This window comes from Talpa europaea, assembly GCF_964194135.1.
Source record: "Talpa europaea genome assembly, chromosome: 2".
Lineage (NCBI taxonomy): Eukaryota > Metazoa > Chordata > Mammalia > Eulipotyphla > Talpidae > Talpa > Talpa europaea.
The window spans coordinates 124,694,042-124,720,383 of record NC_140068.1 but is presented as its reverse complement, the minus strand read 5'-3'; the positions used below and the strand labels follow the sequence as shown (position 1 = coordinate 124,720,383).

The following is a 26,342-nucleotide window of genomic DNA, read 5'->3' as shown; positions in this document are numbered from 1 at the left end:
TTCTAAAACTAAGGTTTTGCTAAGTCTGGTAAATGCAAGTGAGGTGAGGTATGTGTGTTTGAAAAAAGAAATGTATGGAAGAGGGATATTCTGAAGGGCCTTAAGATTATGTAAAGCCGGATGGGTAAAATGAAATGGCATTAGAATGAAAGCAAGCAAAAGAAAGTGTTGAAGGTCTGAGAGAGAGATTTTGGTGAGAAATCATGTGTACTCAGGGGCCTCCCCCTCCTCCAACACATTCGTGGGCTTGCTCATCTGACCAGCAAAGCCCCCTCTGATCACTACCTCGTCAGCCAAATGTGGGGCCAGGACATCATGGACCCTGCCCCTAGTAGGCCCAGTGATCATGATTATGCTTTTCTTTGTTTCTGCACCCTGATTGCTCTGCTTTATCCAGGCAAAGCTCTCTGACATGAGCCTTCACTCTCTTAGACCGGGAAAGCCATTCCTGTAATTGACAGAGAGCAACAGGGCATTGCTCTAGGGGTTCTGGGCCAACCTGGGCTGTCCAGCGACCAGTTGCTTATTTCTCTAAACAAATGGATCCCACTGTAAGAGGATGGCAGCCCTGCCTGCGCGCACTTGTGGCAGCTGCTCGTGTCGCTAGACAAGCTTTAAAACCCACACTGGGCCAACCTGTAGATGTTAGTTCTCCACATCGGCTCCAGGACCTACTCATTCACCAGGCTCTCTCCCCTCCATCACCCTCTTGTCTGTTAGATTTCTACTCTCTTTGTCAAAGACCCTCTCATCTCCCTCTCCCAATCCTCGACTCTACATCCTGCTAGGTCTCACGGGTGTTCCACTCCCTAACGCAGATAACACCCTCTTCTTACTATGGTGGACACCATCACCAGTCGCACAATGGACCTGCCTTTATCTCAAAGATTACTCCACAGGTCTCCTCCCTGGGCATCACCTGGAAGCTACACATTCCCTCCCGACCGCAATTCTCTGGTAAGGGAGAACGGGTAAATGGTCTGACCAGAGACCACCTAACCAAACTCTCCACTGAGCTGCGGAAATCCTGCATGGAGCTGCTCCCACTGGCTTTAATGCACCTCCGAGCCACCCCTTGTGGCCCCTTGTTCCTGACCCCCTTGAACAATTGTGTGGCAGACCTCCTCTTACTATCCATGAGCTCCCCGTCCAACCTTCGCTGTTTGCTGGATATTTTTCATACTTCTCTTTGCTCAGACAGCTGCTCCAAGAACACGCACACCATTGTCTGTCACAACCTGTGCCTCCGTCCCCTGATGCACCTGTCAACCTGCTGTGTCCTGGAGACCAGGTTCTTCTGAAAGCCATCTCTCCAAAACCACTTCCGCCAAAGTGGATGGGTCCACACACGATCATCCTGACTACACCAATGGCTGTCAAGGTCTTGGGCAACACGTTCTGGCATCAGCTTTGCAGGTTCAAACCAGTCCCTGTGGACAAGCAGTATGTATGCAAGTGCTGGGCCCAACTCGGGTACACATCACTGCGCCCCTGGTCCAGGTTCCACTCAGCCTACAGAGCAGAGGCCCTCTGACTCTCCCTCCTCTGTTTCTAATCCAATCACTTCAAGCCACTTCCAGTTCTTCTGTCTATGCCTGGAGATTCCTATCAGCACAGCCTCAGGCAAGGTATTAGCACTCACAGGGCCTCTGATCCTAACCTTATTTTTTCTTTTTGCCCCATGCTTACTGCATTTCATCCAACACGGGATCCAAGATCCGCCCCATAGCACCTTTAACCAATTCCTGCACCCATGTCCTCGCGTCCCTGCAAAGACCTTCTCATAACCAGGCCTGAGCCCCCACCCCGGTCTTCGCCCCCGTCCAGCAGGAAGTAGCCAAAGAAAGAACCGTCGCCCCTTTTCCTATCAACAAAAGGCTGGTATGAAAGGTCGATGCAGGGGCCAGGAATGGGGAAGCCCACATACAAACAACAAGATGGCCCTGACACCAGTACCCCTGATTCCATCAAACCGAAACTGAAGCCATAAGCAGGAGAAAACAACTCGGCTCCACGAAAAAACAACTTTTTTCCCCCTAAGCCTGTTTCTCCCCCTGCCAACCCAGTTTTCCTGCCTAACCTCTCCTCACCCTATGAAATGACATCTCCCCCCACAACGGGCGTGACTTCAGGGACACCCCACCTTGGGTCAGCAAAGCTCGCCTGGGGGCACAATGAGTTTTCCCTTCCTTTGAGAAAGTTTAGCCTGGCTCCCCTTTTCTTTGCCACGCCAAACCTTTCATCTTGGTGCCCGAAACCTGGAAGGCTGTGTTCCTTGGCGCCGGGGCCGTCTCCCCTTCCCTGGGACTCTCCTCTCCATGGCAGACACCTCACATCCACCACCGGCCTTGATCCTTGGGGAGAGTCGCCTGTTGACCCTCCTTCCTGGGAGGCCCTCACCCCTGGTTACCCGGCTCCTCTCCTCACCCCCATCCTGGTTACTGTTCCATAAACCGCAGGCCTATGCCAGCCGACCCCCATTGCTCCTGGTTCTGATTTGGGGACGCCCGTCCAGTCCAGGTGTCCCAGTCCAGGGGACAACCGAGCGGTGGGGACGTCACCCTCGCTCGCCTGCCCCCATTCCATAGGCCAGGACCAGGTCGTGTGTTGCTGCGATTCGGGGTCTGGGCCCCCAAAGGTCAGATCAGGTCGTGGGACACTCTGGTCCTGAGTCTGTACCCCCATTCGTTGGGGAGAGGAAACGACTTAACCAGGAGTCCACAGATTCCAAGCCGAGCCCGGCCACCCCTCTGGGACGCCTTCTCTCAAACCTCGATCCTCTGGGACTCAGGCCAGATCTGCACCTCAGCGTCTCATCTTCTGCAACACTGCCCGGCCTCAGTGCCCATTGGAGAATGGCTCTCACTGGCCGGGACATGGCACTTTCCATTTCACGGTCCTTACAGACCTAAACAGTCTCTGTCACCGCAATGGAACATGGTCAGATCCCTCATGTCCAGGCTTGCTTTCTCGTGCGCTCCCGTCCCTCCCTCCTGCAAACAAGTTCTACTTCCCAAGTCTCGAGACTCTTCTCACTCCTCGCCCTCTCCAGACCCCTCTTCTGCGTTCTCTGATCCTCTAGATGTTCAGTCTTCACCTCCTTCAGCTCCCCAAGCCTGCCCCCCCTTCCACCTCCCAGCCAGCACACCTGCTCTCACAGTCGTCCTCTTTGTCCCCTTAGGGAGGTTGCGGGGACTGAAGGAGCAGGTGGAGTCCAGGATCCATTCCCTCTGTCTGATCTCTCCCAGATTGAAAAGTGTCTCGGCTGTTTCACTAGGGACCCCACTACCTACACCAAAGAATTTCGTTATCTTACCCAAGGTTACACCTAAGGTTACACCTATAACCTTCGGTGTCATGACTACACGTTATCCTCTCTTCCACCCTGACCTCTGATCACAGAGAACGTGTTTTCAGTCTGCTCGAGGCCACGCAGATCAGGCCACTTCACTGACACAACCATGCCCCCAGGCCCTGAAGCAGGTCCCCGCCAGGAGCCTGGCTGGGAATCCCAGACTGACACTGACGCGGGTCGCGGGGGCAGGGCTCGCTGAGACGCTTCATCCCCTGCCTCTTAGCCGGGCTCCAAGTGGCAGCCGGTCTCCAAGGCAGTTAATTTTGACAAGCTGCGGGAGATCACCCAGTTCCACCCCGTATGGAGGAGGATGGGGACTACAAACAGCGATGAAGAGCATGTGGCTGCTAGATCCGCTCATAAACCTACCCGGGATGGGTTGGTTGCTTTACAACTAGCGTAGAGGGCAGGACAGTTCAAAGCAGGACGGCTCTACGCAGACGAAACCCTTTGGAACCTGGGGAGGGATTGCCAGGTGGCCGGCCATGAGCAGATGGTGCTCGGTGGCCAACCTCCTCGCCCTGTGGGCACCTCTCCAGGAATGGCCAGAGGTAGATGGATCGGCGGGGCAGTTGGAACAGGCCCTGTATGAAATAGAAGAAACCCTGAATGCATGCAGTGCCCGCGAGGCGGCAGGAGCCGTGGGATGGGTGTTTCTCACAGCTCTGCTTGAGTCCAGGCAGAAAGAGCAATCTAGAGTCCAGCGAGTATGGGATGAGATGAGGGAAGAGATGCGGAAACTGCAACAATGTTTGAGGATTCTGGAGGAAGAAGTTCGGAGAAACCAACCCACCATTCTGGAGATGCCAGACTCCAGCTCAGAAAGGAAGGAGAGGGAGGCTGGCCCTTTGCCCGAATCGCAGCTGGTGGTGGGAAACCAACCCATGACTCCAGAGATGCCAGACCCCTCCTCAGGACAGGAGGAGAGGGAGGCTGGCCCTTTGCCCGAGTCCCAACTGGCGATGGCAAACCAACCTGCGACCCCAGAGATGCCAGACTCCTCTGGAGAGGAGGTGGAGGCTGGTCCCATGCTCCGGGCCCACCAAGTGATGACTCAGAAATAAAGGGGCAGCCACGCATGGTCCCAGCGTGGGGGGGGGGGGGGTCAGGCTGCTGGACCACCACAAATGACAGAATTTACTTCCTATCAAACATACACCCAGGCAGAACTGGTGGACTTGGGCAAACAGTTTCCACCAGAAACCAGGGGAACCCTTGGCAGCCTGGCTGCTACATTTGTGGGGCTTGGGGCTGGATGGGATTATTTGCACAGCACAAGTGATGGAGAGACTGGCCTCCATGGCTTTACACCCATCCTTGTGACAGAGGCTACAGAACAGCCAGCGGTATGGCCAGGGCGACCACACCCTCCGGGAATGGATAATGGCTGCCACACGGACAGTCTGTCTGATGCAGGAGATGTGCCGGACACAGTAAGTGGATGGCAGACGTACGCCGAGCTGGTACAGGTCCTTCGGGAATTGGGGATGCGGCAGGCCATGTTTAATGTGAATTCCCGTGGTCCTGATGATGAGCGTTTCACAGCAGGGATGAGAGACTTGGTATTAAAAAATGTCCCCTCATCCTCATTTGGATCCCTCATGGCAGTTGTAGCACCCCATGTGAGTCGTCAGCTACACGACGTCACAACAGTGATAGCCAGCTTGGGCGAAGTTGAGAGCCGGTGCTCTCAAAGTCAGAAGGGAATATGGGTAGTTGTTGAAAAGTCAAAAGGAATGCCAAGGAGGGAAAGGAAGCCTCTGGCATCACAGAACTTATTAAAGTCACCCATAACCAAATGTGGACAGATTTACTGAGAGTAGGTGTGGATAGCAGTAAAATACACGCACAGCCCAATCTATATTTGTTGGAATTATGGCAGCAGCTGCAAGAAGACCACAGGTTCACGCCCATGAGAAGGACTGCTGCTCAGGGGAGCCTGGAAGCTCCAGGTCTCAGGCACATGTCCTGCGCCTGGAAGACACTTGCTGCCAACCCCATCCTCGGGTGATGGCCTGATCGCTTTCAAATAGGGTGAGGGCCAAGGAACCTGTCCACAGGGGACGGGCGGGGACGGGAGGCCACATGTGGAGCTTGCCATCCACTGGTCCCCAACTAACATGCAAATGGTTTTAGCTCTGGCAGACACAGGAGCAGAATGTACTCTGCTCTATGGAAATCCAGAAAGATTTCACAGGTCTACTTGTATTGATGGCTATGGAGGCCAGAGTATCAAGGTGACATCAGTGAGACTATCTCTGGGGATTGGGCCATTACCCCCCAAAAGAGTATAAAGTATATGTATCGCCCGTCCTGGAGTACATCCTGGGGGTGGACGTACTATGCGGCTTATGGCTAGAGACCACAGCCGGAGAGTTTCAACTTAGAGTGCGTGTGGTAAAGGCAGTGGTGAGAGGACACGCTAAGCATCTGCCCACACAACTGCCAGTCCCTAGGCGAGTTACGAATACCAAGCAATATCTGTTGCCCAGAGGCTACAAGGAAATTACGGGCACACTATCAGAACTGGAGAAAGCGGGCATTGTACGTACTGCCCACAGCCCCGACAATTCACCAGTGTGGCCAGTGAAGAAGCCCGATGGCTCTTGGCGCATGACAGTAGATTATCGTGAGTTAAATAAGCTAGTTCCCGCCTTGCATGCTGCAGTGCCTTAGGCAGCAGATTTGGTGGATCATCTGCTGGTGCCAATGAATGTCTTTTGCCACTAGGTTGGTACCTCGCCTGGACTAACGTGTGTTCTGTTGTCTTTTGTTATTATAGTGTGATGTACACTATTCACTTTTGTGGGCCATGGCTGCATTGTTTATGTTTGCTAAGAAACAAAATTGTATTATGTAGATGGTGTGGCAGAAAACCCTGAGGGGGTGGATTGTAGGGTAAGGTAAAAAGCATCAGGCTTTTCTCCCCTCCCGCCATTAGGAGAGATGACGCATCCCTGCGGGCCTGAACGCAGGCCTGATGGCGGCACCTGGAGTAGGGTGGGGGTGCGGTGTCGAGGGTGGAGGAGGGCAGTGGAGTGTGCGGAGGAGAGCGGCGACTACAAACAAGGGCGAGGAGCATGTGGCTGCTAGAACCGTTCTAGCATGGGTTGGTTGCGTTACAGTGGGGTTGGTTGCGTTACAGTGGGGTCCTGGGGTTCACTCTGGGAAAAGTGTCAGTGCTCCCCTGTCAGTGGCACGCGGTGAGTTTCCCAGACGAGTTTCTCCACGAGACAGAGACGGTAGTTATATTTAAAAAACAGGTTTATTAGGGAAAGGGAAAGGGGCAGGTTTTGCTAAGAGAGGCCTGCATGGTTGAAGGCGGGCGGCCTTGACAGGTCATAGGCGGGCAGGAAGCTGCTGCCCTGCAGAGGGAGAGAGTTGGTAAGAAGAGGAACCTACACAGTCCCAGGTGGGCAGAGGGAGTGCTGCCCCGAGCCAGTGCAGAGACTTTACAGACACAGTCCTCTTCTGTTTGGGGGGGGGGGGTCACTCCTTGTGAGCCGTCAGTTGGCTGCTGATTTTGGATAACCACGCAGAATCCAAGAGGGACCGGAGATACCAGGATGGGGAGTGGAGATTCCAGGATGGGCCCAATCTCTGTATCTTTTCCCTCTGGTCTGTGCTCCACTCCCTAGAGCATCTGATCCTGCTTGGGTCTCATGCCTTGTGATAAGGCCCTGGTGCCTAAGGGTCACGACCTCTACAGCTGGGTTAATGGTCATGCTATTACCCTCTATCCCTACCTCCTTGTGAGTCAGCTATGGTCTTAGGGCACCTCCTTTCCAGTCTTTCTATTCTGTCCACCATCAAGGCCATTACTATTATATTTTGTGAGGAGTGGAAGTTGGGTCCAGAATGCTGGGTGAGTACAGAGTATGCGGCTCTCATAGCAATCAGAAAATTAATATCTTGCCAGTGACATCCAGGATTACCCCAGGCTCAACCACAAAGACCTCGTCACTGGGGAGCTGACGACCTCCTTGGTCCCTGTCACTTGTCTTCCAGGAGGTGGCAGTAGTCAGTCTGTTACAGGGCCGGAGAAGGACACCCCAGAACCCCCAAAGCTGCTTACTCTAAATATGTTCTGCCATCTGCCGCATCAACACAAAACATGTAAGATTTTAATGGAAAGGAACTTTAACACAATTAGTAAACAATACAGAAAAGACAAAGAATCTGTTAGAGGTCAGGGAGAAGGGCAGCCCAGACACCACAAACTTGCCTGCTCTAAATAGGTTCTGCCATCTGCCGCATCAACAGAAAACATATGAGACTTAAATGAAAAGGAACGTTAATACAATTAGTAAACAATGCAGGAAAGGTAAAGAATATAGTTTCTAAAACAAGCATCCAAAGTTACCTGTCCCCTTGTGGGGAAAAGTCCACCAAAACAGGATTGGCCTAGAGCAAGGCCTGAAAGCCTCTCCCAAGTCTAAAGCACCTTCCAGTGGAGACCCACAGAAAAGGATCAGAAACAACCAGACAAGTGTGGGAGGAAAAGAGCAAAATCAAAATCAAGACAAAAACCACCATTGTCACCTCCCCACCGGTCTCTCGCCCATGCTGTTGTCACCCAGTCCACGACCAAAAGGCAAGTGCAGTTTCTGCATGTGTCTCTTGGCTCCATGTGCCTCCTCCAGGTCTCCTTCTGGCTCCATCCTGCTTCCTTCCTTCTCAGTCTCCACTGCAGCTTTTTCTCTCCCTTCTCAGCTCCCTTCTCTCTCTTCCTTTGGGTTGGGCAGGGAACCTGGAACTTCCCCTTTACCTGGGGACCACCCTATTATCTTGGATATCTCATAGAGAAACACATATTTTAACTGTCTTAATTTGTTTAAGTGAGATGTCATTAAATTTTAGTTTTCTTATAAGAAGCAAAAAATAAACCTGCAAGCTCAACAATATTTAGAGAAAGTGATATTGTTTAACATTCTCATTCTTAAACTTAATAAGACCTTAGTTTTATATGAAATTTGGCCACCATTTAAATAATGATAAAAGAAAAAATTTAAGGGAGAGATACGAATTGTAGCTGTTAGTTTTTCTTAGGACAGGAATTTTAAATTAATTTCAGAGTTGCAAATTCTAACATCCCAAAAACCAAATTTCTTTCTTAGGCAAGTACTAGATAGATTGATGAAAACCAAGAAAAATAAGAGAGACTTAATATCATATACATTTCCTACATACCTGTGAGGAACAGTGTTGCTAAGGAACTTGCCCATGAGGCTAGTTTTTGCTAGGACAAGGGGAAAGAAAGAAGTCAATCTGGGATTTTTCTGGAAAAGAATTTTATCAAGAGATTTAGGTCTAATCATCAAAATGCAAACTTATCTTTTTTTGATGTAGACTAGGTCAATTACTCTTTGTTTTTTCCTGAATACTGTGTGCTTCCTTTTGAAAATAGAGACATTTCAACATAAAATATTGATACTCAACATGAAAACTGTAAGGCTTGCATGCTACAAATTCAACCATTAAGTTTTGATCTAGTTTTTGATTACCAAAATCTTAAATCCTGATCTCAAAATTGGGAATTTTTTATTAGACTTTATATAGTTGTCATTTATAACTAATACTCCTAAGGCATTAGATAGTGATAGAAACAGATTTTTTGATTTTTTGTTTAAAACTTTGGTCATGTGCATTAGTTTTAAAAAGTAGTTATTCTTTTTTTTTTAATAATAAATTTTATTTTTATATTCCCCAACAATTGCAACCCCCCTATTCTGACCCCAATCCCTCCCCTCCTGGCCCCCACCCTCCAAAAAGTGTCTCTGGTTCATAGTTTTTTGTTGATTTTGATTTTCACTTTCTTATAGTTATTCATTTTCCTGGTCCCTTATTTAAGTTTTCTAGATTCCTGCTATGAGTGAAACCATCCGGTAGTTTTCTTTTTTTTCTGGCTTATTTTGTTGAGCATGATCCCTTCCAGCGCCATCCATGGTGCTGCAAACTGCATGTGTTTATCTTTTTGGAATGCTGAGTAATATTCCATGGTATATACGTACCACATCTTCTTGATCCAGTCATCTATTTTTGGGCATTTGTGCTGTTTCCAAAGCTTAGCTATTGTAAACAGTGCTGCTATAAACCTAGGGGTGCAGGTGTTCTTTGGAATTGATGTTTCTGTGTCCTTTGGGTAAATACCTAGGAGTGGAATTGCTGGATCATATGGAAGCTCTATGTTTAGTATGTCCAGAAATCTCCACACAGCTCTCCATAGTGGTTGGACCAGTCTGCACTCCCACCAACAGTGCAGAAGAGTTCCTTTTTCTCCACACCCTCGTCAATATTTGTTGTTGCTAGTTTTTTTAATATGTGCCATTCTCACTGGTGTAAGATGGTATCTCATGGTAGTTTTGATTTGCATTTCCCTGATTACAAGTGATGTTGAACATTTTTTCATATGTCTGTTGGCCATTTGCATTTCCTCTTCAGAGAAGTTCATTTTTAGCTCTTCTGCCCAATTTTTGACTGCATTATTTTCTTTGTTGTTGTTGAGTCTCATCAGCTCTTTGCAGATTTCTGTGATCAGTCCTTTATCATTAGTGTTGGGTGCAAAAATGTTCTCCCAGTTGGTGGGGTTTCTCTTTGTTTTTGTTATTGTCTCTTTTGCTGTGCAGAAGCTCTTTAATTTGATGTAGTCCCAGCTGTTTATCTTTGCCTTCACTATCACTGCTTTGGGTGATGTGTTTGTAAAGATGTCTTTGATGTGCAAATCATGTAGTGTTTCGCCTATATTTCCTTCTATGTATTTTATGGTTTCAGGTCTTATGTCTAGTTCTTTAATCCATTTTGAGTTGATTTTTGTGTATGGTGTGAGGTAGTGGTCAATCTTCATTCTTTTGCATGTGGCAACCCAGTTTTCCCAGCACCATTTATTGAACAAACTTTCTTTGCTCCAATGCATAGTCATTGCTCCTTTGTCAAAGATTAGTTGACCATAAATCTGTGGGTTTATTTCTGGATTTTCTATTCGATTCCATTGGTCTGTGTGTCTGTTCTTCTTCCAATACCATGCAGTTTTGATGATTATGGCTTTGTAGTAGAGTTTGAAGTCTGGGAGTGTGATGCCTCCGTTCCCTTCTTTTTTTTTTTTTTTCAGGAGAGCTTGGCTATTCGGAGTTTTTTGTGATTCCATATGAATTTCATCAATAATTGTTCTAGTTCTTTGAAGAATGACATTGAGATTTTGATTGGAATAGCATTGAATCTGTATATTGCTTTTGGTAGGATGGCCATTTTAATAATGTTTATTCTACCAATCCATGAGCAGGGGATGTCTTTCCATTTCTTTGTGTCTTCTATTTCTTTTAACAGTGTTTTATAGTTTTCTTTGTATAGGTCCTTTACCTCTTCGGGCTCAGTGTCCAAGGCTTCCCCCAGGCGCTGAGCACGTGCTGCTGTCGCCCAGAATACAGGGCCCCCAAGGTCTACCTTGGCCAGCAGTACAACGGCCCCAAGGTGGACATGTGGAGCCTGGGCATCATGCCCTACCAAATGGTGACCGGCACATGGCCCTTCAAGGGGCCCAGCCTCAGGGCAATCAGGGAGTGCGTCCTGGGTGGGACCGTCCACCAGACCACCTACTTCATGGTCCAGGGCGGGTACTTGCTGGCCAAAATGCTGGCACGGGATCCCTGGAGGCGCAGCACCCTGGAGAGCATCCAGCAGCACGCCTGGGTAGCAGAAACGAGCAGGGGACTCTGTCCTTCAGCGAGCTGTCGCTCTGCCCCCAGGACCCGTCCATAACCAAAGGTATGGAGCGCCTGGGCTACCAGAGGCAGGAAATTTGGGAAGCCATTGACGCTAACAAGTACCGCGAGGTCATGGCCACCTACCTGATCCTCCCCTCCAGGAAGCAGGCGGGGGAGGAGGACTATGAGGAGGAGGGGGAGGAGCGGCCCAGGCGCGTTACCTTCCAGGTGCTGAAGCGCGTCACCTTCCGTGATCCCGGTTACCCTGATTACAAGGACTCCCCACCCACACCCACCCCGCCGCCACCTGAGGTTTCGGGGAATACCCCAAGGCTGGGCATCCTGGGAAAGCACCCAGTTCAGAAGATTGAAAAGGATACCCACCCTCACTCCCTCAGCCTGAGGTTTTGGGGAATGCCCCAAGGCCAGGTATCCTGCGAAAGCAGGAAGTCCAAAAGAGGGGAAAGGATGCCACCCTGGACAACAGGGTCATCTCCACCAGGTCCCTGAGCTGGAGGATGTGCAGCAGCACACCACTGCTGTAGGTCCAAGCCCCCTGCTAGAGGACACCCCAAAGGGCAGTCCCTCTGCGCTAGGCCCAGAGCTGGAGGATGACTGGGGGGACACCAGCACCTCTGTGGCTAGACCCCAGCAGGAGGACACTGGGGAGCACAGCAGCACCTTGGTGTCAGTCCTCGAGCTGGAGGACACTGGGGAGCACGATAGCACCACTGAGACAGGCCCCCAGCTGGAGAGGGACCAGGAAAGCAGGGCCAGCATGATCAGTCCAGCTCCCCAGCCCTCCAGCACCACCCTAAGACGTCCCCCAATATGTGACTGGCCTTCCAGTGCAGTGGCCCATTCAGCAATCATCAGGGCCAGAGATAGAGTATGAGAAATTATCCTAGAATTTTGTTGCTGCTGTGCAGCATTGGAACTGGAGAGCAACAAAGATTAAAAATAGTGCCATACCCAGCAGAAGACCCCCTACCCCCAAAGAACAAGCACTCAGTGGCCATGGTGAACAGGAGTACACCAGGGAAGGTTGAGGCTCTGGAGAGGCTCCGGGGCTGGGCCCAGTCAGAGGGGCCAGGAGCAGCATGAGACTCACAGGACTGCAGCACAGAAGTCTGGGCAGCACTGATGTCCCTGGAGCAGAGCAGTGAAGGACCAGGCAGGCAACGAAACTGGTGAAGCATCTGGAGAGGAGCAGAGCAGGTGAAGGTTGGCGTGCGGAGGGGTTGGGGAGAGTTGAGCATGTACAGGACCAGGAGAGGGGTGTGGGGCTGTGTGGGCAGAGCCTCCAGAGGTCCCAGGGCCACAGGTGAGGTACCCTGGGCCTCTATCCCCCATCTTAGATACTGCCCCCTTGGTGGGAGAGACCTGCTGCTCACCCCGGGCACACAGATGGTGCAGAGGATGCAGGAGCTCTTGCAAAGGCTTGGGCCTGGGTGGTAAATCGTGCAGATTGCAAGGAGCACATAGATAGGCTCTCTAGCTCCCCTTAAGAAAGACTCTGGGACCAGTATATTAGAATCCAAACGGGACTCTCCAAGGTGGGCAGAGGTTATTCACAGAGCAGCCCTAATCCACTATGACCTGCTCAGCTGGAAAATCCACAGGTCTTCCTGCTCCACGAAGCCTAGGCTATGATCAGTCTCAGTCCCGCAGTGAGCACACCTAGGTGTCCAGTGTCCCCTGGGCCGAAGCTGCAGCTCGTCTCGGAGTACGTGCAGAAGGGATTTTGCAACTTGGGATTCTTACACAGTGTCAGTCCAGCTGGAATTTCTCCTTTTAAAAATCCTCTCCAGACGGCTACCCACCCTTCCTCCTCCCTGGATTCAAACCCTGCAGGGTGACCTTAGCCAAATTGGAAACATTAATATCGCCAAACAGATGCAGGCTTTGGACACCAGTCTCTGCCAATTAAATCACTGGGTACAGGAACGAAAAACTACAGGGGCTGTCTACCTTAAATTTGTGTTTTTTCATCATTGTTTAGATGGTGTTCAATTCCCTTCTAAAACTAAGGTTTTGCTAAGTCTGGTAAATGCAAGTGAGGTGAAGTATGTGTGTTTGAAAAAAGAAATGTATGGAAGAGGGATATTCTGAAGGGCCTTAAGATAATGTAAAGCCGGATGGGTAAAATGAAATGGCATTAGAATGAAAGCAAGCAAAAGAAAGTGTCGAAGGTCTGAGAGAGAGATTTTGGTGAGAAATCGTGTGTATTCAGGTGTCCCCTCCTCCAACACATTCGTGGGCTTGCTCATCTGACCAGCAAAGCCCCCTCTGACTGAACTTTTGTCAGCTGAAGCTGGGGCCAGGACATCCAAACTTGGACCAACTCTCCCTTACTGCCATGGATCCTTCCCATAGTAGGCCTGGTGATCATGATCATGCTTTTATTTGTTTCTACACCCCATTTTCTCTGCTTTATCCAGGAAAAGCTCTCTGAGATGAGCCTTCGCACTCCCAGACCCGGGAAAGCCATTCCTGTTATTGACAGATGAGCAACAGGGCATTGCTCTAGGGGTTCTGGGCCAACCTACGCCAGTCCAGCGAGCAGTTGCTTATTTCTCTAAACAAATGGATCCCACTGTAAGAGGATGGCAGCCCTGCCTGCGTGCACTTGCGGTAGCTGCTCGTCTCGCTAGACCTAAGGCCTTAAAACCCACACTGGGCCAACCTGTAAATGTTAGTTCTCCACATCGGCTCCAGGACCTGCTCACTCATCAGGCTCTCTCCGCTCCATCACCCTCTTGTCTGTTAGATTTCTACTCTCTTTGTCAAAGACCCTCTCATCTCCCTCTCCCAATCCTCGACTCTCCATCCTGCCAGGCTTCACGGGTGTTCCACTCCCTAACACAGATAACACCCTCTTCTTACTACGGTGGACACCATCACCAGTCGGACAATGGACCTGCCTTTATCTCAAAGATTACTCCACAGGTCTCCTCCCTGGGCATCACCTGGAAACTACACATTCCCTCCCGACTGCAATCCTCTGGTAAGGTAGCACGGGTAAATGGTCTGACCAGAGACCACCTAGCCAAACTCTCCACAGAGCCCACAAATCCTGGGTGGAGCTGCTCCCACTGGCTTTAGTGCACCTCCGAGCCACTCCCCATGGCACCTTGTTCCTGAGCCCCCTTGAACGGATGTATGGCAGACCTCTTCTTACTAACCATGAGCTCCGCGTCCAACCTACACTGTTGGCTGGATATTTTCCAAACTTCTCTTTGCTCAGACAGCTGCTCCAAGAACACGCAGACCTTTGTCTGCCACAATCTGTGCCTCCGTCCCCTGATGCACCTGTCAACCTGCTGTGCCCTGGAGACCAGGTTCTTCTGAAAGCCATCTCTCCAAAACCACTTCCGCGAAAGTGGATGGGTCCACACACGATCATCCTGACTACACCAATGGCTGTCAAGGCATCAGCTGTCCAGGGTCAAAGCGGTCCCTGTGGACAAGCAGTATGTATACAAGCACATGGGCCCAACTCGGGTTTGCATCAATGCATCCCTGGTCCACATCCCACTCAGCCCATAGAGTAGAGGCCCTCTGATTCTCCTTCCTCTGTTTCTTTTTTTTTTTTTTTAAAGATTTATTTATGCAAGCACTGGGTACAGTCAGAAACACAGGAGGGTGAGAGAACTCACCAGAGACAAAGCGAAGAGCAGAACAGGCAGACTTGACGAAGCACACTGCTGAGGGGAGCAGTGGGCAGCAGGAGAGGTCTGCCCGCCATGTGGGACCCTCGCCTTGAGGCCAGGGATTGAACCGGTGCTGTAGAGGCTGTGGGCAGCTTCACAACCCAGCGCTCTACCATAAACCGCTGCACCACCGGGGAGGCCCCTCTCCTTCCTCTGTTTCTAATCCCATCTCTTCAAGCCACTTCCAGTTTTTCTGTCTATGCCCAGCAATTCCAGATCAGCACAGCCTCGGACCAGGTATTACCACTCATAGGGCTTCTTATCCTAATCTCCTCATTTTTTCTTTTTGCCCCATGCTTACTCCATTTCATCCAACACCGGATCCAAGAACTGTCCCATACCACCTTTAACCAACTCCTTCTCCACCCATATCCTCGCGCTGCAAAGACTGTCTCATAACCAGGCCTGAGCCCCCACCCTGGTCTTCGCCCCTGTCCAGCAGGAAGTAGCCAAAGAGAGAACCGTCGCCCCTTTTCAACAAAAGGCTGGTATGAAAGGTCGATGCAGGGGCCAGGAATGGGGAAGCCCACATACAAACAACAAGATGGCCCTGACACCAGTACCCCTGATTCCATCAAACCAAAACTGAAGCCATAAGCAGGAGAAAACTACTCAGCTCCACGAAAAAACAACTTTGTTCCACCTAAACCTGTTTCCCCCGCTGCCAACCCAGTTTTCCTGCCTAACCTCTCCTCACCCTATGAAATGACATCTCCCCCCACAACGAGCGGGACTTCAGGGACCCCCACCTTGGGTCAGCAAAGCTATGAGCTGATTGGTGCTAAGTGTCCCAGTCAGCCAAGGATGAAAAGTGGTCCAGGGCCTCCCTGGTGGCCTAGGGATTATGTCTTGGCACCATCACCACTACTGCCTGAGTTTGATCCCTGGCCGGGAGCTGACCCACAGGGCACAGCAGACCTCTCCTGCCTTGCCAGCTGCTCCCCTCAGCAGTGTGTTTCAGTCAGTCTGGCTGTTCTGCTCACTCTACACCTCTGGCCAATACCCCAGTTCTTCTGCACAAAAAAAGAAGAATGGTCCAATCAGACATGATGTTGGGACACCCTGAAGAGTGATATAAGCCAGGGTTAGAGGGAGCTGAGGGGCTCTGTTCCAACCTCCAAAGAAAGAAGGGGAAGACTCTGTTCCTGGCCTCTGAAGAAAGGAGGGCCAGAAGCTGAAAGAAGACAAGCAGCATCCAGTAGCCAACCTCTGCAGGAGGAAGAGAGGATGAAGACCTCTGTCAGAGACTGGGCCTCCAGTCCTGAGCCTGACTCCAGTCCTGAAAGGACTACCCAAGGCTCCGTACTTCGTGTCTGAAAGAGCTGTTTGTTGTTGGTGTTGTCCAGCAACTCACAAAGAGCTTTTAACCCTTGGTGTCTCTGACACCGGCGTGGATACCAACTGAAAAGGGTAGTCACAGGTCATGAGGTGGGATGCCAGGATAGGCTGCAGTGGCATTCACCTGCCCGGGCTCTTAAGACAAGAGAGCCACCAAAAAGCCCCAAAGCTAAAACCAAGGGCTGGAGCAATACAGTACCCATACGATAGAGGCCTACAGGCTAGAGCCGATGGAAGGATAGTGCCTGGTAGGGGACTCGTCACTGTGGTTCTCAACCGTGTGCACAATTGCAAGTGACTTTAGCCTCTGGAAACAACCACCTTTGGTGCCTTCCCTGGTGGCGCAAGGGTTGAGTGCTGGGACATGAAGCTGCCTGCAACCTCTGCAGCGCCAGTTCGATCCCTGGCTGCCAGGTGAGGGTTCCACATGGAGCGACAGTCCTCTCCTGCCGCCCTCTGCTCCCCTGAGCAATGTACTTTAGTCCTTTTGCCTATTCTGCTCCCCGCTCTGGCTCTGGTGAATCCTATCACCCTCCTGTGCTTCTGACTGTACCCAGTGCTTGTATAAATAAATAAATCCTTGGAAAAAAAAAAGATGAAGTCTGTTTGCAGAACTTTGCAGATGAAGTTCTGTTTGTTTCTAACCTCCTGGAACCCCCTGTGCAGAGTAAGCAGGTGCTCTCAGAGACTCCGGCTCCCTTTAGGGCGGCAGGTGTCAGCACACCAGCAGAGGACCTTACACTACTTCAAAGGAAACCAGCACCCCCTGATCACTGCAGCACTATTTTCAGTAGCCAAGCTGTGGAAGGGGTGGTACACAGATAATAGGATACTACTCATCAAGAAACAAACTCATGCCATCTGGGGCAACATGGATGGAGCTAATGGAAATAAGCCCAAAGGAGAAAGACAAATATGTCACTTAGATATTGATATAGAAAAATTAAACAAAGGGCTAGATTAAACTATCCCTTGAGTCTCCCAGGTAGTGCCTGACTACTGGCTGGGGCAGCAGACCAGCCCAGACTTTCTGGCCTGGCAGCGCTGGATGGTAAACTGACCCTCTCTAGTTTGACATCAAACTCATTTGATGACAAAGCCTGACTCCAGCTGACTGAATCCCCCACTGTGTCTTGTTTCACCTGCACCACCACTGGGTCCCCAGCCTCTGCTGTTTGCTGGGTCTGAGATGGATCTTGTACTTGATGCTGCTCGTAATTTTTGGTTTGTTTGTTTTTAAGATTCATTTTTTTTATTTATGCATACAAGAACTGGGGCATAGGCCAGAGGTGCAGAGGGTGAGAGGATTCACCAGACACAGAGTAGGGAACAGAATAGGCGGATCCACTGAAATCCACTGCTGAGGGGAGGGTTGGGTGAGACAGGAGAGGTCTGCTGCTCCATGTGGGTTGCTCCCTGGCCAGGGATCAATCTCAGGTCTAAGCAGTGATAGCACTCAGACTTAAACCTTATGCCACCAGGGAGGCCCTGTTTTTATATATTTTTACATCTTTTGATATTATTTAAAATAATAGAAGCACTCCTACTGCTCTACTTTCATAATAAACATGCTTGGCTCCAGTGGGGTTTACACGTGTCTTTGTCACCTTTACTCAGTGTCCATCTCTCATGACAGTGCAAGATCCACGTCTCCAGGGTCCTCTCTCTGCTCCCCCATTGTGTCTGCAGGGGAGGCAGCTTGGGGAGGCAGGAGCCAGCCAGGGAGAGGGATGCTGGGAAGTGAAGAGGAGGCAAAGGCAGAGAACACTTGGGAGGTGCTCCCTGGTTTACTGAGAAAAGCATTTCTCAAAGTGTGGTTGTGGAATCCTTGAAGTCACCCAGAGCCTGTCACAGGGTCCATGAGGTCAAAACTATTTTCAAAATGTCACTTAGACACCATTGGCTTTTTCACTATTTTTCCATCTGCTGAGGTAAAACTTACTAAAAATGGAGCTTATATTACTAACTGCAGTTATTCTTCACAATTACTTACCTCAGAAACACAACTCCAAGCCAGTTTCATTTCAAAGTGTCTTGGTCGAAGCATTAAAAATTATCTTCACTATTCTATCACCCTCAAATCCACATTTTACAGTACCTGATGCGATGACACGCAAGTGCACACACACACTCCTACTGCGTTCCCAGCTATTATGTGTCAAGGAAAATATTTGCATGAGATGAAATAACTATTTTTCTTTTTTTGTAGGCAATACCACCTTCACATGAAGGGATGAATGACAAAATTTGTGGCTATTTGATTTGCTTAATTAGCAGACATTATCCTGAAAATGAGTGTGTGCTCCTTTAGGAAAATCAACTGACAATTGATAACTGAGAGTAACTTCCCCTTGACCAAATATAAGTGCTCAGAAAAAACTAGAATCATGGAAAATTGTGTCCTATCACTAGCGTGACAACTTCCAGTACTACTTTTTCTTTTTGGATTTGTGGTGAAAAATGAATTTTTTAAAATAATTTGATTCTTGTGTAATGAACATTGAAGAGCTTTATAACTTAGTGAAACAATATATTACTTTTAAAAATCACACATTATAACTAACTCCAGTTAGTTTTATGCAAGAGAGGGCTATGGAAATGTAACAGAATAAGAAATATTCAATGATATTGTTTCAGGTTTCACTTTGCAAATAACCTGGGAGAAAATAACACCTGTATAGATTTAATTTAGTATCAAAGTGGAATATTCACAATAATGTGAAAATACTACTCCAACATATTTGTCTGAGGCTGTAGACATTTTTTCATAGACTTCAACCAGAACCACAGCTAAACGCAGAAGGAAACATGAAAATCCTACTGTCTTCTAATGAGACAGACAAGAAAAAACAATGAGACAGACAAGAAAGACAACTGCAAACATAAAAAATGTGAAAGATCCACTCTTGTCATTGCCCTGATTATTTTCAGAAATGTTATTTAACAGGCATTAATTATTGATTATCTATTAACAGACATTGGATTATTACTATTATTCTAAATGAAACAGCTACATGATCAAACTCAGCTTTATTCCCAGTGTGGTCAATATGGGGAGCGATACCTCCTAAACAAGATTATACTTCGCGTCCTCCCTAATTTGTCAGACTGGACACGGATCCGGGAAGGAAAATGACTGAGAATCGCAACCCAGTGCTTGGGTCACAGAGACAGGGTGAGGAAGCTTTGGTTGAGGAGAGGAGGGGCCAGAGCAAAGCCCCAGGTCCCTAGTCTGGTTCTCATAGTTCCAGGCCCCAGGGCTGTGTCCAGGGCAGGAAGGTTACTGTTGGGGATACCCCACTGTCCCCTTAGCCTCCCTTCTGTCTCCACCACCTGTGCTGGACCCTGGACACTTGTGACTTCTCCCCAGTTCTCAGTCCCCAGTGCCTGGAGGTTCCCAGAGAACCAGTCAGCATCACTGCCTGCCCCAGGTGAGTCTCCACCCACCAGCCTGGAGTCAGAAGCTCCCCAGACCCCAGCAGGGCTGGTCATGGGGCCCCCAACCTCCTCCTGCTGCTTCTCTCCAGGGCTCTGGCCCAGACAGACACCTGGGCTGGTGAGAGCAGGGTGGAGGGAAAAGGCTTCTGCAGAGGAAGCTGCTGCCTTAGGCCCCTCTGTCACCCCGTGGCGCCCCTCAGTCCTGGTCCCTTTCTGTCCCCCCACCCTGCCTCCTCCTTTTGTCCCCTGAGTCTTGCCCCCTCTGGACCTGCTGCCCCTGTTCAGTCTCTGGAGCTCCCTCCCTCCTGGACACTTTCTCCCCTGCCCCATCTCCCGGGACTCAGGACCCGCCCCGGGAGGAGGGTCCGCCCGGCTTCACCCCTCCCCGCCCCCAGGCTCCCCCTCTCTGAGGGTGTTAGAAATGGTGATGTCCCGCCCGGCCTCGGGGAGCCCGGGTGCATCGCGGGGGCTACGTGGACGACACGCAGTTCGGGGTTCGACAGCGACTCCCCGGGCCGGAGCGCGGAGCCGCGGGCCCCTGGGCGGGCGGGCGGGGCGGGAGGGGCGGGCGAGGAGACGCGGCTCCGCAGACACTCGGCGCGGAGGCTCCAAGCGCTCCTGGAGGCCCCGCGCGGCCGCCGCAGCCAGAGCCGGGCCGGGGAGCAGCGCGGGCCGGGGCGGGTCACCGCTCCCGCCCCACCCCCCGCCCCGAGTCTCGGGGCCCCGTGACCCCCGAGGCCGTGGCCCTTGCCAGGCCCCTTGACCAGGGAAGAGCCCGCGGGACTTTCCCCCTTTAGGTTTTATTTAAGTTTGGGATTATTCAGGGCGGGAGATCGGGTGCGGGCGGGAGATCTCGGGGTGACTGAAGGGCAGGGCTGAAGAGGGGCTGCGGGCCTTTGATCTCCCTGAGGCGCGCACCCCGCAGCGAAGTGGAATCATGGTGAGAAAAGCGCCCCCTTCTGGTCAGAGAGGGAGCCTTTGGCCACGTTTTCAAGGTCTGGGATGGAGACTGGCCCAGAGGCTCCTACTTTTTCTGAAGGACAGTTAAGGAATCCAGTTTCTCCTGAGAAAGAGGGGAGACCACCCCTGAAATCACCCTTCACAGGATCCTTTTGACCGGCAGCCATCGTAGGAGCAATGAGTTTCTCTCTCGAGATGTTGTTTTTTGGTTGTTTTTTGGTCAGAGAGCATTTTTGGAGATCTCACTCCTGCCTGTCTGTGTCATCGCCCTCCACCCAAGTCAGCAGCAAAATGCTCAGAGACCTGCATCCCACCCTGGGCTCCCACCTGCTCTCCCGGACTCCCAGACCAGGCTGGTTTCTGGGGTTTGTGCTCCTCCCTCCAAGCATACTGTTCTGTCCACTGGAGGATGGTCGCATGAGGCAGCTTCAGTGTCCATGGATGAAACCATGGCATGACATTTCTGATTCTTCCTACTCAGGCTCCCAATCGCCATATGTGACCCATCACCCCATCTCTGAGCATGAGATCACCTTGAGGTGCTGGGCCCTGGGCTTCTACCCTGTGGACATCACCCTGACCTGGCAGTGAGATGGGGAGGACCTGGCCCAGGAAACGGAGCTGGTGAACACCAGGCCAGAGAGAGGGGAATGGAAACTTCCAGAAGTGGGCAGCTATGGAGGTGCCTTCTGAAAAGAAGGAGAGATGCACGTGCCATGTGCAGCATGAGGGGCTGATAGCACCCCGAGTCCTGAGATGGGGTAAGGAGGGGCATGTGGGCCCATGGCTGACTCGGCATCAGAAGCTCTTCTGGAGACCTTCAGAGGGTCAGACTGAGGCCTCAGGTTCAGGGTCTGACCTTCCCTTTCCTTCCAGTGCCACCTCCTCAGTTCTCCATCCTTGCTGTGGTCCTCATTTCCGGCTCTGTTTTCTTTGTCGGTGTGCTCATTGCATACAAGGTGGCTTCATGTGTGAGGGGGTAGAAGAAGTGCTCAGGTAGGGAAGGGAGTGGGGGATCTTGTCCACTGGGGGCTTTCATGTGCCAGGGAGAACTTGCCCTGCCTGGTTAATGGGAAGTACCATCCACACACACGGGTGTTGCCCAGAGGGCATTTGGTCCAGTCCCCCTTCATCTCCTTTCCTCATTTTTCCCAGTCCTGACCTGGGTCTTTACTCACAGTTCTGGAAACTTCCCTGTTCCACAGGATTAGAAGATTCTTTTAGGCTTCTGACCTGACTCCTCCCTGGTCTCACACGATGCTTCTTCCCACAAGAGGACAAGGAGGAAGCTACACTCAGGCTGCAGGTAAATGTGGTCAAGGCTTTGATCCCTGAGGCCTGGGAATGGTGTAGATGGAGCCCATGGGGGAGTCACTCTCATCAGTTTCTCCTGTGGTCTCATCTCTCACCAAGTTTTGTTGTGTTCTCCCCTGGGCAGCCACAGTCCCTGTGCTCTGAAGTGTATCTCAGTCCCTATAGGTGAGACCCTGAGAATTGCAGTGGGGGTGGGGATTGAGGCAGAGAGGCTGGGACCAGGTGATGGGGATGCTTCCAGGAGGACATCTTGAGAATGCAGTGGACCATTGATAATGTTAACACTCAGGTCATTCACCTGAATTTCTTCATGATTATTTTCTTTCACAGTGAGAGACAGCCTTGTGTTGGCCTGAGTGTTACAGGATTTCTTTTTGCTCACATTTTGTGGCTTTATGATCCCCTGGTTTAAAGCACTTTACACCTGCGAGAACAGTCCATATCCTAAAGACCAGAAACAACAAGTGCTGGCAAAGATGTGGAAAAAGGGGATAGTCCTGCATTGTTTTGGATAAAGACTGTGCCAGCCCTTCTGGAAACAGTATTGAGGTTTCTTAAAAGAGTAAATGTGGTTCTGCATTTGGACCCAGCAATTCTACTCTGAGGATCTACTCACAGAGGATAAATACTCTCCTGTGAAGGGACCTGCACTCCCGTCACCACTGTAGCACTATTTACAGTAGCCAAGCTATGGGAACCACCTGAAAGCCCCAGACAGGTGGGAAATTACAAAGAAGCTGGGCTTACATGTATATATATATACACAGGTGTCTCCAAAGGAGATGAATGTTGGGGTTTGGGGGAGGGAGCTGTCAGGGGTGAAGATGCCACCACATCCTAGCAGGGGCCAGGGTGGGGGGAGGGGTCCTGCCCAGCTCTTTACACCTCACAGCAACCATGAGATATTTCTCAACCTCCTCCTCTTCTTCAGATCCAGTGCTTTTTCAGTCCTGCTCAGAAGCTGCTTCTCCATGGAACTGTATTTATTGAGGTGTTGTCTGACACTCTTTACTCTGTGCGCAATTTGAATTAATTTATTCTGGGGCTTGATGTTAATTGACTTCCCATCATCTTATGTTGTGTATCCTGTCATTCCTGTCACACACACACACACACACACACACACTCCCCTCTCCTTGGGAAGCAGAACCTCACTCAGCACTGGGGTTACTCTGACCCTCTGTCTGGTCCCCTCAGAGCCGCCCTCTCTGCAGTGTCTCTACTCAGCGGTGTCTGAGCAGCCCCAGGAGTCCCTGTACCTCCTGCCTCTGACCTTGTGGGAAACCAGCCCCTCAGCCTGCATGACAGTGAGGAGGTGAAGGCAAAGTCCTGAGGTCAGTGACTGAGATAATTTACTTGTTTTTTTTCTTTTTCCCCTCATTGTATTATTCAATTGAGATTAGCATTGGTTTACACACTGTCTGTGCTCAGAGACAAGGTCACACCTCTTCAGATGTTTGTTACCACATCACACCCACCCTAAGGGCACCCATAATCTTTACCATAGGCCATTGGGCCCTCTTCCTGCTTTGTTTCCTACTCTTACCCCCAGCCCATAGCTTCAGTTCTGCAGTCATATATAGAGAGTATGTTTTGGTTTAGTTTATGTTTTGGTTTAGTCTGTCCCTGTTTTGTTTCTTTATATTACAAATATGAATGAACTCATCCAGTATTTAACTTTCTCCTTCAAACTTATTTCACTTAGCATAATCCCATCCACTTCTATGCATGTTGTTGCAAATTCAATATTTCATCTTTTTCACAGCCTAATAGTATTCCATTGTGCATATTGCTTGTGTTCTTTATCCCCTCATCTGTCGTTTGGCACTTATGTTGTCTCCATAGCTTGGTTATGGTAGAGAGTGCTGCAGTGACCATAGGCGGGTGCATATTCCTCAGAATTAGTGTTTTTGCCTTCTTTGGATAAATACCAAGGAATGGGATGCTTGACCATGGGACAGGTTTATTTTGAGGAACCTTCTTTTTTTTTTCCAGGGGCAGGACCAATGTGCTATTCATAGAAAAGAAAGATTCCAGGTTACCGCCCCACCCAAGGAAAGGTGTAGCTGAGCAGGGGTGAGAAGCTAAGGAAGAGGAGGAAGACATGGAGTAAGATGAGGAAAGAAGACTGGAGGATGCACATGGAGCAGAGAGACATGTGAAGAAGCCAGGCTTGTTCCTCAGGGTTGGACTTGTGCCAGGAAGTTGAGGACATGGAAAGAGACACGTGAAAGAGACAAAGACATGGGTGAGAGGCCCATGGGGAGGCTGACAATGGCAGCTATTATCTTGATGTGGATTTTAATTCTGTTCTTGTCCTTCCAGACTTGCCTGGCCCTTCCTGACCCTTTCCCATGGGTCTCTACCAGTAGGTGCCTTAGCCTTGTGGCAGGCGTTTGGGCCCCAGTGGACCTGCTTTGGGCCAAGCCTGTTTGGCTGGGCATTGACCCATGAGGGGACAGGTAACTTTGGGTGCTTCACTTGGAAACTATTCTAATTATATTCTTTCTCTTCTCTCTCTCTATTGCACACTGATTCTCTATTTTATACTAATTGTATTAAAGTTCTTTTCTATTGAAGGTCTTACGCTTTAGAGTATGTTTTGTCTTTATGCAGCTGATGGCAGATCCCATGTAGAGTGTGCAGTTTTGAGGGTCCAGGGAACCCCTCATTCTGCCCACTAACAGGACCAGTCTCCATTCCCACCCACCATGTGCCAGAGTTCCTTTTCCTCCACACCCTTCTGTGGGTCATTCTCACAGTGTGAGGTCGTAACTCCTTGTGGTTTTAATTGGCATTTTCCTGACAGTACATGATGACAAACATTTATCCAGGCACCTATTGGCCACATGTGTGTCTTCTTTAGAAAAGTACCTGTTTAGCTCCTCTGCCCCTGTTTTGAGTTTTCTTGTTTTGGAGTTCTTTGTAGATTTTGGATATTAACTCCTTGTTGGATTGATGATGTACAAATAGTTTCTCCGATTTGACATTGTCTTTTCATTTTAACAGTAGTTTCCTTCACTATGTAGAAGCTTTTCAGTTTGATGTGATTCCATTGGTTTCTTTTTGCTTTTGTTTCATTGGAGCACAGAAGACATCAGGGTCAGTGAAAATACTCTGCATGATATTCTCATGATGGACACAGGTCATTATACATTTGTCCAATACCCCAGGAACAGACAGCACCAGAGTAAACCCAGAGGGAAACCATGACTTTGCAACTATGACATGTGGGTTCATCACTTGTAACCCACGTGTCAGTCTGGTCTTAACACATTGTGGGGTAGGTAAAAGGTATCAGGCTTTTTTGCCCTCCTACCATCAGGATAGATGATGGAACCCTGCGGTCCTGAATGCATGCCTGATGGCGGGCACCTGGAGTAGGGTGTGGGCATGCATAGGTGGGTACACCTGAGCTAAGAGACTGGTTTATAAGGGTGGTGCAGCAGAGTGCGGTGTGGTGGTGGTGCGGTGTCGAGGGTGGAGGAGGGCAGTGGAGTGTAAGGAAGAGAACGGCGACTACAAACAACAGCGAAGAGCATGTGGCTGCTAGAACCATTCATAAACCTGCCCAGAATGGGTTGGTTGCGTTACAACTGGCGTAGACGGCAGGATGGTTCAAAGCAGGACGGCTCTACGCAGACAAAATCCTTTGGAACTTGGGGAGGGATTGCCGGGTGGCCGGCCAGGAGCAGATGGTACTTGGTGGCCGACCTCCTCGCCCTGTGGGCACCTCCCCAGGAATGGCCAGAGGTAGATGGATCCCCAGGGCAGTGGGAACAGGCCCTGTATGAAATAGAAGAGACCCTGGATAGATATAGTGCCCGCAGGGGGCAGGAGCCGTGGGATGGGTGTTTCTCACAGCTCTTGCAAGAGTCCATGTAGAAAGAGCAATCTAGAATCCAGCAAGTACAGGATGAGATGTGAGAAGAGATGTGGATACTGCAACAACGTTTGAGGTTTCTGGAGGAAGAAGTTCAGAGAAAGCAACCCACCATTCCGGAGATGCCAGACTCTGTCTCAGAAAGGAAGGAGAGGGAGGCTGGCCCTTTGCCCAAGTCCCAACCAGCGATGGCAAACCAACCTGCAACCCCGGAGATGCCGGACTCCTCTGGAGAGGAGGTGGAGGCTGGTCCCATGCTCCGGGCCCGCCTGGTGGTGACTCAGAAAATGAAGTGGCAACGACCCATGGCCCCAGGGCGGGGTCAGGCTGCTGGACCACCACAAATGACAGAATTTACTACCTATCGACCATACGCCCAGGTGGAACTGGTGGACCTGGGCAAACAGTTCCACCAGAAACCAGGGGAAACCCTTGGCAGCCTGGCTGCTACGTTTATGGGACCTGGGGGTGGATGGGATTATTTGCACGGCACAAGTGATGGAGAGACTGGCCTCCGTGACTTTACACCCATCCTTGCGACAGAGGCTGGCGGTATGGCCAGGGCGACCACACCCTCCTGGAATGGATAATGGCTGCCATATGGACAGTATGGGCTGATGCAGGAGACGTGCTGGAGACAG

At 50.3% G+C, this 26,342-nt stretch overlaps 1 protein-coding gene across 1 annotated transcript in view; it reads right to left on the bottom strand.

The window, feature by feature from the left end:
- The window catches only part of LOC311188312 (patr class I histocompatibility antigen, A-2 alpha chain-like), a gene marked incomplete at both ends in the record, with an annotated part of 82,824 nt that extends 59,494 nt beyond the window's left edge, over window positions 1-23,330 (bottom strand). Inside the window, one exon of the mRNA XM_084259434.1 lies at window positions 23,321-23,330. Coding sequence (XP_084115560.1) covers window positions 23,321-23,330 — 10 coding nt within the window. The remainder of the gene's footprint in view (window positions 1-23,320) is intronic.
- Window positions 23,331-26,342: the final 3,012 nt, after the last annotated feature.